Source organism: Benincasa hispida, chromosome 11 (genome assembly GCF_009727055.1).
Source record: "Benincasa hispida cultivar B227 chromosome 11, ASM972705v1, whole genome shotgun sequence".
NCBI classification, from domain to species: Eukaryota; Viridiplantae; Streptophyta; class Magnoliopsida; order Cucurbitales; family Cucurbitaceae; genus Benincasa; species Benincasa hispida.
The window spans coordinates 43932012-43944247 of NC_052359.1; the positions used below are offsets into that span (position 1 = coordinate 43932012).

The 12236-nt window shown below is 32.5% G+C and overlaps 1 protein-coding gene across 1 annotated transcript in view; it reads right to left on the reverse strand.

Moving 5' to 3' along the window:
- LOC120090218 (adenylyl-sulfate kinase 3-like) overlaps window positions 1–11900 on the reverse strand; it is a gene marked incomplete at its 5' end in the record, with an annotated part of 22614 nt that extends 10714 nt beyond the window's left edge. The window contains 3 exons of the mRNA XM_039047766.1: window positions 8233–8296; window positions 8371–8491; window positions 11872–11900. Coding sequence (XP_038903694.1) covers window positions 8233–8296; window positions 8371–8491; window positions 11872–11900 — 214 coding nt within the window. The remainder of the gene's footprint in view (window positions 1–8232; window positions 8297–8370; window positions 8492–11871) is intronic.
- Between the last annotated feature and the right edge of the window lie 336 nt (window positions 11901–12236).

Genomic DNA, 12236 nt, shown 5'->3' on the forward strand with positions numbered 1-12236 from the left:
TTCAGAGGGCCGACGGGCCTAGCTTCTGAGCCCATGCGCGGGGAACTATATGCATATAAGAGACATAGAGGAAACATAAAAGAGTAAGCATTTAAGTTTAGTAACAGTTAACTATCTACCGTGTGTGTAGGTAGACAACATACTCATTCTAAGTAGTTATTAGTTTAGCTATCTACACCTGCGTGTAAATAGAGTTGAGAATAGACTCATTCAAGGTTGAGGTTTGAATGTAATCTCGTATTTATGATATGCTTGTTATTTATGAGTTGAAATAAACTCTAGAAGTTGCTTACCACTCACTGAGCTTTGTGAAACTCAATTCTGTTATTTTCATGTTTTTCTTCTCAAGTAGCAAAAGGTGAGAAGTTCTAGGGTGCTGCTAAGGTCAAGATCTCCATAAGCCATAGTTACACTTCTGGAGGGTTTTACAGTTGTTAATGTAAACTTTGTAGTTAAGTCTTGGAGTCGTATAAAAGTTACATTGTAGTAATAAAATGGCCTACTTATTCAAGTTGTTGTTATCTCCTTGACTTAAAGTTTACTAAGCGTTGTAAAGAGGTTCAGTTGGCAGTAGGTATCACAAAAAGGTGGTGATCTGCGGTTCCCTCACACTTCTCTCAGGCTCAGGAGTGGGGCCCATGGGTAGGGTGTGACATGGCCACTATGTTCAAACCCCAGAATCAGCCCTTAGGGGAGCAATCTCTTTACTTATCCTGCTTCAGGAAAGAAGTGAATTTCATCTTGTGGATTGAGTTTCCCAGGCTCTCAGATCAGACAACTCCCAAAAAAGGTAATCACTCTCAGCGCCATACTATATCAAAGGACCACCCTCAAAGGCAAGAAGTTCCAAAAACACTCAGGATTGAGGATCGTGTCACTATTTGGTCGTTTAGGTGAGATGTAAGTCTCTAAGAATCAACAGTTTATATATAAGAGTCTAGTCATCTCGTGGTTCAGGTCTTATACAAACTCTTTGTATAGGCACTTCCACTCCACGTCTCCACATGAATGGTCAGGCCTACCATTTGTAGTAGTTTACAATACTTGCAAACTTCTACAAAGTGGGCCACATCCATAGGATCCATAGTTAGAAAAAAAAGAGCCGACCCCCTAAGATTTGAACCTGAAAGGCACACATCCGAAAATCCACAAAACAAATTAAGAAATTTTAGCCAGAATGAGGGGAGACAGTTTTGTAAAGACTATAAATGAGGTCCTATCTGCTGCTTTTGCCCAAAAAAAAAAAAACATATTTGTATAATACCACTCTTATTATCAGCAGACCATAAGGCAAAGAGAAAAATTGGGACCAAAAAACTGTCCAGAAAATATGGTAGGCCGATTGAACAAGGAGGACTGGAATATTTTAGAATGATTGAGATCGAGATAAACAAGAAGGGTTAGAACAGACTGAATATTATCTCAATATAACATGTACAAGTAGTTTTGAGAAAAAAAAAAAAAAAAAAAAAAGGTGGAGGAAAATCTTGAGTTACCTACAACTTGACTGGAAGTGACGATCATGAATTTGAACAACAAAAACGCCATGAGAAAAGAAATTGTTCCTAGAATTCTCTGGGTATCTTTGATTTACATTATTTAATAGAAATCAAAATTCAGATGACCCAACCACGACACCAATTAAAGCATCTGGCTCAACACTGTAACCAGCACTCTCCGTCAAGTCCAGATTCAATTACCTAGTTAGCTTATGTATAGCAAAAGTTAAACTTGTTTCGCTCGCTCCAGATGTTAAGTGGTAACCCACGAGCGAACTTAAAGGCGGTATTAAAATGCACTGACCTAGTAGGGGGTGAAAATTCCCACATAAAGAGGCATCATTCTTACAAAATAAAATTAGGACAACAGAAAACCCCATCTCTTTGTAAATTTATAGCCATATTTGCCATAAGGCGTGCCATAGGGAGAAAGGGTCACCAAGTCATCTGACTATAATGTCCTTGTCTAATAACATCTTAACCTTCTAAAAACATTTCATAAAAACTAGATAAGATTTCCAAAATCTAATCTATTATAGGTTTTCTTAGAAGGGGAATTCAATATGAATCTTATTCGGCATCCTAATAGCTCTATGGCAATGTGTGGCTTGGATCCAGAGGGATGATTGTGTTCATGGTTCATATTCTCTCAATCACCTCAAAAGAGAACTCATTTTTCTCTTGAAGAAGAAACTATAAAATCTATTCCCTCTATCATAATATAACCAATATAAAATGCTATTTGTTAAAAGAAAATTGCAATCGCTAACGCTCATCGCATAAAAACAATTAAATTGCGTTATTCTGTGCAGGTACAATGCGATGACGTGCTTGAGTTTGCGATCCAAGGGCACAATGCGATATCGCGCTTGAATTTGCGATCTAAGGGTACCTTAAAGATGATCACGTAAAAACCTTACATAAAGGCGACAGCATAATGAAACATGATGGGATGTAAAGCTGATAATGGTCAATTCAGAAATACAGTTGACGACCATTGAAAGACCATACCGTTGCAAATATATTGAACTTCCAGTGACTATCAGACAGCGTAGAAGGTATGGAAATTAATGCTGCCCATTCATGCAATCATTAGTGAGAAGAATTGCTTTGCCGAGAAGTCTATAAATACCCAATGCTACCAAACCAGAAAAGGAGTACGCGAGGAGACAAGGAGAAGCCGAGGGAAGGGAATTCTTGAGAGGAAATTCTGAAAGGTTGAGAGACTGCTAGAAACAGCATGAAGGAAAGACACCCAACCATTACGAGAGCAAGATTCTACAATTGGGGAAAGAGTTGTGATAAGAGTAGTATAAAACCCGAGGAAGCAAGACATTGCTTACCTGGCTTGATACTTCTTACAACATTTATTGTTTTATACTCAACATTTTGTTTGCAAAAAATGGAAACTTCATTTCAATTTATGATCAATCTCTCCCCACCATGCATGAGTAACTAAATTTGTGAATGGGTTGAGAAGTACTTAGCTGGTATGACTTAAGCTATGCACTTTATTCGATCATCTTGTCTTATGTATGCTTCATTCATCATTTGGAGTACTTGAGAGAGTAGTCTAAAGATAGAATCTAGGCTGAGAGAGTCGGATTAGATCGCCTAAGCAAGAGTAGAGACTTAGAAATAAGTTCTATCTGCTACATTCCATACACATTGCATGCATCCTAGAAGTAGGAAATGTGGCATTATGCATTGAGAAATGTAGTGCTTAATATTTGTGTATAGCATGATCGCATGACTTGTATAAAATTTAAGAATTGCTAGCTAAATCTATTCTTAACCCCTTCATCGCATACTTGTTACAACACACCCTTTCATCGCTCCATCGCATATCTATTTAGTAATTCCTACATTCGACCCTGGGACCCTAAGAAACTTATACTTGGGCTTTGTTAGGAAAACTTGCATGATCATCGCATCCACACATCCTTACATTGCATGATAAATCAATGCAAAGTGTTCAAAAAACTCAATAACCCGACCAACCTGAACTACCCAACCCAAACCGTAAGGATTGGGTTGGGTTGGGTTAAAAATTTTCAAAAATTTAAAATTCGGGTCAGGTCTTAGGTTACTCACTTTCAAGGTCGGGTTGACCCAACCCGACCCGAATATATATATAAACAAGGCTACTAATTTTGTGACGACATTGTTTAGCCAACAAGCGTGTGGACTAGCATGCGCTAAGAATGAGTTGCCGTTCAAATTTGTTGAGACAAAGGGTTTTAGACATTTTTGTAGTGTTTCATGTCCTAAGTTTGATGTTCCATCGAGAGTCACAATTGCTAGAGATGAATATCAACTTTATCTTGAGGAGAAAGAAAAGTTGAAATCATTCCTAGTTAAAAGCTCTCAAAGAGTTTGTCTTACTACCGACACATGGACTTCGCTACAAAATGTGAATTACATGGTCATCACTGCACATTTTATTGATTCTGAATAGGTTTTGTATAAGAAGATTTTGAGTTTTTATCAAGTTGCTACTCATAAGGGGAGACAATTGGGAAGATGATTGAGAGTTGTTTGTTGGAATGTGGGATTGAAATTTTTTTTTTTTCCCATCACCGTTGATAATGCAAGTTATAATGATGTGGCTATTTCTTATATTAAGAGAAGACTTAAAAGTTAGAAATCGGTTGTTTTAGATGGAGAACTATTACACATGAGGTGTTGTGCCTACATTATTAATCTTTTTATGAATGATGGACTGAAAGATATACATGATTCTATTGCCAGTGTTTGTAATGTTATGAGATAAGTTCGATTATCATCTAAGAGAATGGAAAATTTTAAATTGTGTGAAACAAGAAAAAATTCAGTGTAAGACTTTTGTTTGTTTAGATGTGGCAACTAGGTGGAATTCTACTTATTTAATGTTTGAACATGCAATTAAATTTGAGAAAGCTTTTAGAACTTTAGAGGAGGAGAAAGAGGACTTAGATTTTGTTGATTACTTCGACGAAGATGACCATGGAAATAAAAGATTGGGCCCCCAAGTACATCTGATTGGTTGACTATAGATGTATTTATTAAGTTTTTAAAAAGGTTTTATGAAACCACCACAACGATAAGTGGATCTTCTTATGTGACTTCTAATGTTGGTTATAAGGAAATTAATAAAATTCAGTTTTCTTTAAACAAATGGAGCAACAATACCAACTCTCTTCTGAGTATGATGGCTATGAATATGAATACAAAATTTGATAAGTATTGGGGTTCGGTTGAAAAAATGAATAAATTGATGTTTGTGGCTATGGTGATTGATTCTCGGTACAAGTTAAAGTACTTGAATTATTGTCTTTCCAATGTTTATGATAGTGATGTGGTTAAGGATATGGTTGAGAGTGTCAAATTATATTTTGTATCGTCTATATGACTTTTACAAATCACATAACACTTCACCTCAAGGTAGTCATAGTACTAATGATTATCAACAATCAAAGACTGTCACTATAAATGAAGATGATCCTGGGGTGGACGAAGAAATAGATGATCCGTGAATAACTTTTAAGAGATTGAGAGAAGAAGAAAGTTAATTGGAAATGGAGAATAATTTGACTTCTTATTTGTCTGACAAGATTACAGAAGATAAAGATGATTGTGAGATATTGTACTGGTGGAAAATGAATGACTACAAATATTCCATTTTATCAAAAATTGTTCGAGATGTTTTGGCAGTTCTGATATTACCGTAGCTTCTGAATCTTAGTACGAGAATTCTTTATTATTTTTCTTTATTGCGTCAAAATCGGTTGATGTCAATTTTTCATTTGATGTTTGGTTCGATATTTGGGGGAAAAAAAATAAAATTTTCAGAAAATAATAGATAGAAAAAGGTATCTTTTTTAACAAATCAATTTTGTATTTGTCTCCAAAATTCGATTACAAGTTTAATTTTTTTGAACCAAATTTAAATTTTATTTTTATCCAATAAAAAACCGAATGAAATAATTTACTTTGTCGAAGTTCCTTCCGAAAGAAGGAAACGAAATTAGTAAATTAACTCTGTTAAACGAATAATAAAATAATTGATTCCTACTTCTAAAATACATAGGAAGATTATCCTAAGTAGTATAAAAGTAGTCTATAGCTTTCATTTCAAATTGTCTTATATTCTCTTGTTTGAGAGCGAGAAAAGAATTTCATTATAAGATTGTACAAGTAAAATTTTTCTAGTTTCTAGCAAGTCGTCTTTTCTATTCACAATTTTAGAATTTTCCACATAAAATTATTCTCAACTTCTAAATGGAGGACCCCAAGTTCTGATTTCTACTTGGCTCATATCTCTACTTATTACCAATATGATGAAATCCTCCTAATTCCGTCGAGCATCTCATTTTTGTTAGCTAATGCTATCGATTTAGACAGTTTTACATCCACAATTGAATCCCTAAACCTTCAGAAGAAGAAACTCATCTTCTTCACGGTCAATAATGACAATTCTCACTGGAGCCTTCTTGTCTATGGTAGAAAATGAAATTTATTTATGCATTACGATAGTGTGAATCAGATAAACTGCAAATTAGCTTTTTCAATATATGAATCTTTGAATGGCTATATTAGTCATGATTCGGCCAAATTCATGGTGTGTCTGGCGCCTAAACAGAGAAATGGGTACGATTGTGGATTATATGTGATGGAAATTTCTAGGGTTATCTGTGAATGTTATTCCAAGAAGATGGGATTTGTGAATCGTTTAATCTGATGGGAGCGTGGATTGTAATTATGTTGAGTTTGATATGCGTTCTGAATTGCTGGGACTGATTTTGAAAATGAAGAACGAAAAAATCAAGCATTAATTGATAGTTTTTATTAAGTTTATTATGGTTTTAATATTCTTTAATTTTACGTATGTTATCAAGTTGTTTTAGAAATTGTTTGTGAATTATTAAATAAAACTTCAAATGTTTAAAAAGTTTCACCATGTCTGTTTTGTGCCACTCCTCTCTCATCTTTGCAAATGCTATGGAAAATATTCTTTTATCAAATCGAGGGATCAAAAAGTTGAGATTTTTTAAAAAAGAAAATAAAGAAAAGCTTAAAATAAATTTCTATATTTGTTAATTTTTTAAGTTCATTTTACTATATTTGAAACAAATCTAAAATTAAAATATCAAATCGAGGCAAAAATTATAAATTTCATAACATAAAAAATTAAAACAAAATTATTATTATCTTTTCAAAAAAGAAAAATTATCCTACAAGATATTACGATTTAGATTGATAATTATTAGTTTAAAACTTTTATCCATTCCATAGAGTAAAAATTTTAGGTCTCATTTGATAACATTTTGTTTTTAGTTTTTTTTTTTTTTTTTCGAAATTAAACATATTTTATCTCAATTTCTATAATGTTTCGAGATAATTTTTTAAAATTAAGCATTATCTATCTATTTGGATTCTGAGTTAAATTTTAAAAACAAAAATAAATTTTAATTTTTTTTTTAGTTTTAAAAAATTGACTTGATTTCTTAAAATATAGGTAAAAATATATAACAAAACAAAAACAAATTATAGATAGGTAGAATGCGTGATTATAGACTTAATTTTCAAACACTAAAAATTAAGACCCCATTTTTTAATCATTTCATTTTTTGTTTTTGGTTTTTGAAAACTAGGGACATTTTCTCTACCTTTCTTACAACGATTTGCATTTTTCTTGTACAATGATTAAATTCTTAGATAAATTATAAAATCGATAGGAAGTTTTTCAAATCTACTTTTTTTAATTTTTGAAATTTGGTTTGATTTTTTTAAAACCATTGATAAAAGTAGATAACAAATAAAGAAAATTGGAGGTAGAAATAGTATCTATAGGCTTACTTTAAAAAACAAAAAACAAAACATAATAGTTATGGATCGAGGCCTAAATAATTATAAAACAATACCTTAATTAATGAAATTATACTATAATAAATATGTTTTCAAAATGTATAGTGAAAGAAAAGCTAAATAATATGTTTGTTTTTAAAATCAACAATAAACTAACAAAAAGGACTAAGTTTAAGATTTATTGACAAAACATATACTAAAATTGGGTAACCAAAAGTACATACACCGTAAGAACCAAAATGGTATGTTAACATCAAATATACCATACTAGGCAATAATTTAAAACAGTCAATTTGATTGCTTTGACTAGAATATCAACTATAATAAATCCAACATAATTCATAATCATGATAAAATATGCTATATTTTGAAATGCTATCCATCACAGATTTCCAAATAAATATTGAATTATGGAGGTAAATTTTCAGTTTGGTCTACAAGTCAGAAGCATTTCCAATTTGACTTCATATCTACATTACATTGCTTAACAGAAAGAATAAGTGAGCAATTCCATAAAATCAAGATCATCTATCTCTACTATAATACTTCTTTCCTTACATTTCTTTAGAAAAATCTAATATTACATTTTGTATTCCTTTTCTAAGAACCTCATCTTATATTATGTAATGATTACCTATCAGTCTATTTTTTAACATATTTGCCATTAGAGATCGAACCATTTGATGTTGCCAACGGTTGGTCGAGGCAACGGTTGGAGAAGTCTTTGCAAGTAGAGCTTGTTTCTAGGCTTAAAGAAACCCTTTCTCCTCTAAGTAAGTCACTATCTGCATCGCCATAGCACATTGGGTTGGGCAAACTATCTGCAAGTGCTTTTAAGGAGCAAAAAAATGGATTCTTCAAGTGTACCTGATCTTCCCGTCTCGGCCAAGTTTGTAAAGGCCCTTTGCATCTCTTGCCTCACATAATTCTAGAGCCATGTTCATGAACACCTGAACAAACAAAGGGGAATTCCATGTTCATGAAAACAAAAACAAAATCTGATTCAGCCATTACTTAATTTTGCCTCAATAAAGTTTTCCTCAGGCAATAATTCACGGCAGAAATCCCGATCTCTTCTATATGGAGATATCAAACTAGCAATGCATATTAAACCAGCATCAGCAAAAAGTTTTGCTACTTCACCTGTGATGGACACCCAAACAAGGAGGAAAAAAAATTAAATATCTGAAATATGCATAAACACATTTTAGTAGTACATGACAAGAAAATGGCATGTTATATGAAAGTTGAGGCCAGGTTAAGCAAAAGTCATTTGCACAAAGACGTGGAATGCCTAGAGATGCTCTCCAAGGTTTTATAGTTCAAGCTCCAGCTTGACCATGAGCTAATACAAGGACTTTTTTTTTTTTTAGATAAGAGACAATTTCATTGATAGAATTAAAATTCGAAAATATCTATTTTGAATGGATTGTTCTATTCTAAAATTTTCTTTATTTGTCAAACACTCATCCTCCTCCCTTCATATTTCATGGAGATGTCATTTGGGGAGGATTACCACCTTGGACTATGCCCAGAGACCTCATCTTTTGATTTTAGGCCTTAGTTGTGCGGTTTGTATAATCAAGGATCTAAGAATCTGGATAATATTTCATGAAGATGTCATTTGGTCACAAAATTTTGTAGTAGATTTCTTGAGGCAATTGGTGTTAGTTTCTCATAACAAAGGTGTCAAGGTATAAGTCATGTCAATTGGTGTTTGATAATGTAATTTCTAATGATGTGGCTATTTCTTATGTTAAGAGAAGACTTAAAAGTTGGAAATCAGTTGTTTTAGATGGAGAACTATTACACATGAGGTATCGTGCCCACATTATTAATTTTATTGTGAATGATGGACTGGAAGATATGCATGATTCTATTGCCAATGTTCGTAATGCTGTGAGATATGTTCGATCATCATCTAAGAGAATGGAAAATTTTAAAGCTTGTGTGAAACAAGAAAAAATTCAATGTAAGACTCTTGTTTGTTTAGATGTGGCAACTAGGTGGAATTCTACTTATTTAATGTTTGAACATGTAATTAAATTTGAGAAAGCTTTTAGAACTTTAAAGGAGGAGAAAGAGGACTAAGATTTTGTTGATTACTTCGACGAAGAAAGATTGGGCCCCCAAGTACATCTGATTGGTTAATGTGTTTATTAAGTTTTTAAAAAGGTTTTATGAAACCACCACAAGGATAAGTGGATCTTCATATGTGACTTTTAATGTTGGTTATAAGGAAATTAATAAAATTCAGTTTGCTTTGAACAAATGGAGCAACAATACCAACTCTGTTCTAAGTATGATGGCTATGAATATGAAGACAAAGTTTGATAAGTATTGGGGTTCGGTTGAAAAAAATGAATAAATTGATGTTTGTGGCTATGGTGATTGATCCTCGATACAAGTTAAGTACTTGAATTATTGTCTTTCCAATGTTTATGACAGTGGTTAAGGATATGGTTGAGAGTGTGAAATTATATTTGTATCGTGACTTTTACAAATCACATAACACTTCGCCTCGAGGTAGTCATAGTACCAATGATTCTCAACAATCAAAGACTGTCACTATAAATGAAGATGATCATGGGATGGACGAAGAAATAGATGATTCGTGAATAATTTTTAAGAGATTGAGAGAAGAAGAAAGTTCATTGGAAGTGGAGAATGATTTGACTTCTTATTTGTCTAACAAGGTTATAGAAGATAAAAAATAATTTTGAGATATTATACTGGTGGAAAATGAATGGCTACAAATATTCCATTTTATCAAAAATTGTTCTAGATGTTTTGGCAATATGTAGAGTCGCTTATGGATCTTAGTACATGAGGGAGGATTCTTGATTCGTTTCGAAGTTCTTTGACTCCAAAAACAGTGTAGGCCTTGATATGTATACAAAATTGGACTCGTGGCAACTCATCTCCATCCACAACTTGAAGAGTTAGAGACTTGTGAAAATATTGAGTCAGGTAATTAAATGAATTTTTTATTGTACATATCTAAATTGTTTATTGTACATATCTAACATTTATTATGCTCAAATAATTAATATATTTAATTTTGCATGATTTGTTTTGTAGAGAGCCCATCTGTCCCTTTGAAATAAGGAATTGGATTTGGAGCATAATGATACTTTAATGGTAAGTTTTACTACCATAAAATCAAATATTATTATTACCTATAAATGATCTCTTATTTAATGTACTTATAATTTTTTCAGGCATTGAGAAGTGAAAAGACCAAAGATGAAGAAAACTCACTCAAGTCATTCATCATGTCTCATGGTGCTTTTGAATGCTATTATTGAACTTGTAGCTTTTGAATGTTATTATTGAACTTTGAATTTTATGTAATAGGCCAATAGTTATTATTAAACATGGACTTTTTATTTATATTTTGAATGTAGACTTTGAATATTTTAAGTATAGACTTTGAACTTGAACATTTGAAGCATAGATTACATGTTTTTTATTATTAAATTTTTATTAATTCTTGTAATATGTTTAGAATTAGTTCACTTTTGTAAATATGAAGGTTTATTGACCCACAAAAATCAAATTGTTCAATAGAAAAGGAAGTAACGGAAAAAACATTCAAAATTCAAAATTCAAATATATATTTAAAAAAAAAAAAAAACCAGTCACCCAACCCGAAAATTTTGGGTTGGGTTGGGTTGGGTTGACCCTTCAAAAATCAACCAATAGAGTTCATTATTAGCCAACCCGAATTTTTGGGTTGGTCCACAAAATTCTTCCATCCCGGCCCAACCCGGACCATGTACACCCATAGTTTATATCAACTTCTTTTTATATATATAAGTCTTATAATTAATATTATTCAATGAGCTAATTAAGTTAACAAAACTATAAAAAATTAAAGAAATAAAATAGATATTTAAATTCATTACCAATATTATTTTTATTAAAATTTGATAATATAAATGTGCAATATAAAAAATAATTGAAAATAAATATATTAAATAACTTGATGTAATAAAAACAAATTAACAAACAAAGTTAATTATTAAAATTGATCTTGATTAATTTTATATTTTATAATGGCATTTTAATTTCCGGACATCATATTCCTAAACATCATATTACCAGACATTATTATTTTTTAGGCATCCATAATACCTTAAACCAAATGACTCTTTAGGCTATTTCTTTGAAGTGTTTATTCAGATTATTTTAATAATATAATATATTTTAGCTTGTTCGCACGAGATTCCAAGAGAAATTTATTTCGTGGAACTTGAACATGTATTTGTATTAATTTGTGGAAAGTGAGTACAATCTCTAATACCTTTCAAAATAAACTATAAACTTTAAGCTAGTTGATTTTCTTGGGTGATTGGCCTTTGGGCTTGTTGATCTTCTTGAGCGATCGGCCTTTGGGCTTGTTGCGATTGACCTTTGGACTTGTTGATTTTTTGGATGATCGGCCTTTGGGCTTGTTGATCTTCTTGGGCGATCGGCCTTTGGGCTTGTTGATCTTCTTGAAAGATCGGCCTTTGGGCTTGATGATCTTCTTGGATGATCGGTCTTTGGTTTTGATGATCGGCCTTTGGGCTTGATGATCTTCTTGGATGATCGGCCTTTAAGCTTGTTGATCTTATTGGAGGATTAGTGTTCACGAAGCTTCCAGAGAAACTTGTTTCGAAGAGTTGAACTTAAGTTGGTGTTGATGTTGAAGTTGATTTGATGCGATGTGGTTCGATCTCTAGTACTTGATCTTCTGATTCTCTCTCAGTTGGGTGAATGTGCTTGACTTGAAGAAGAAAAACACCGAACGTTCTTGAAGTAGAAGTCTTGGAAGAGTCTTTGGGTCTTCAAGGATTTTCTATCTTCTAGGAGTGCAGCTTCAGGAGTCTTGGGAGTCTTCTACTT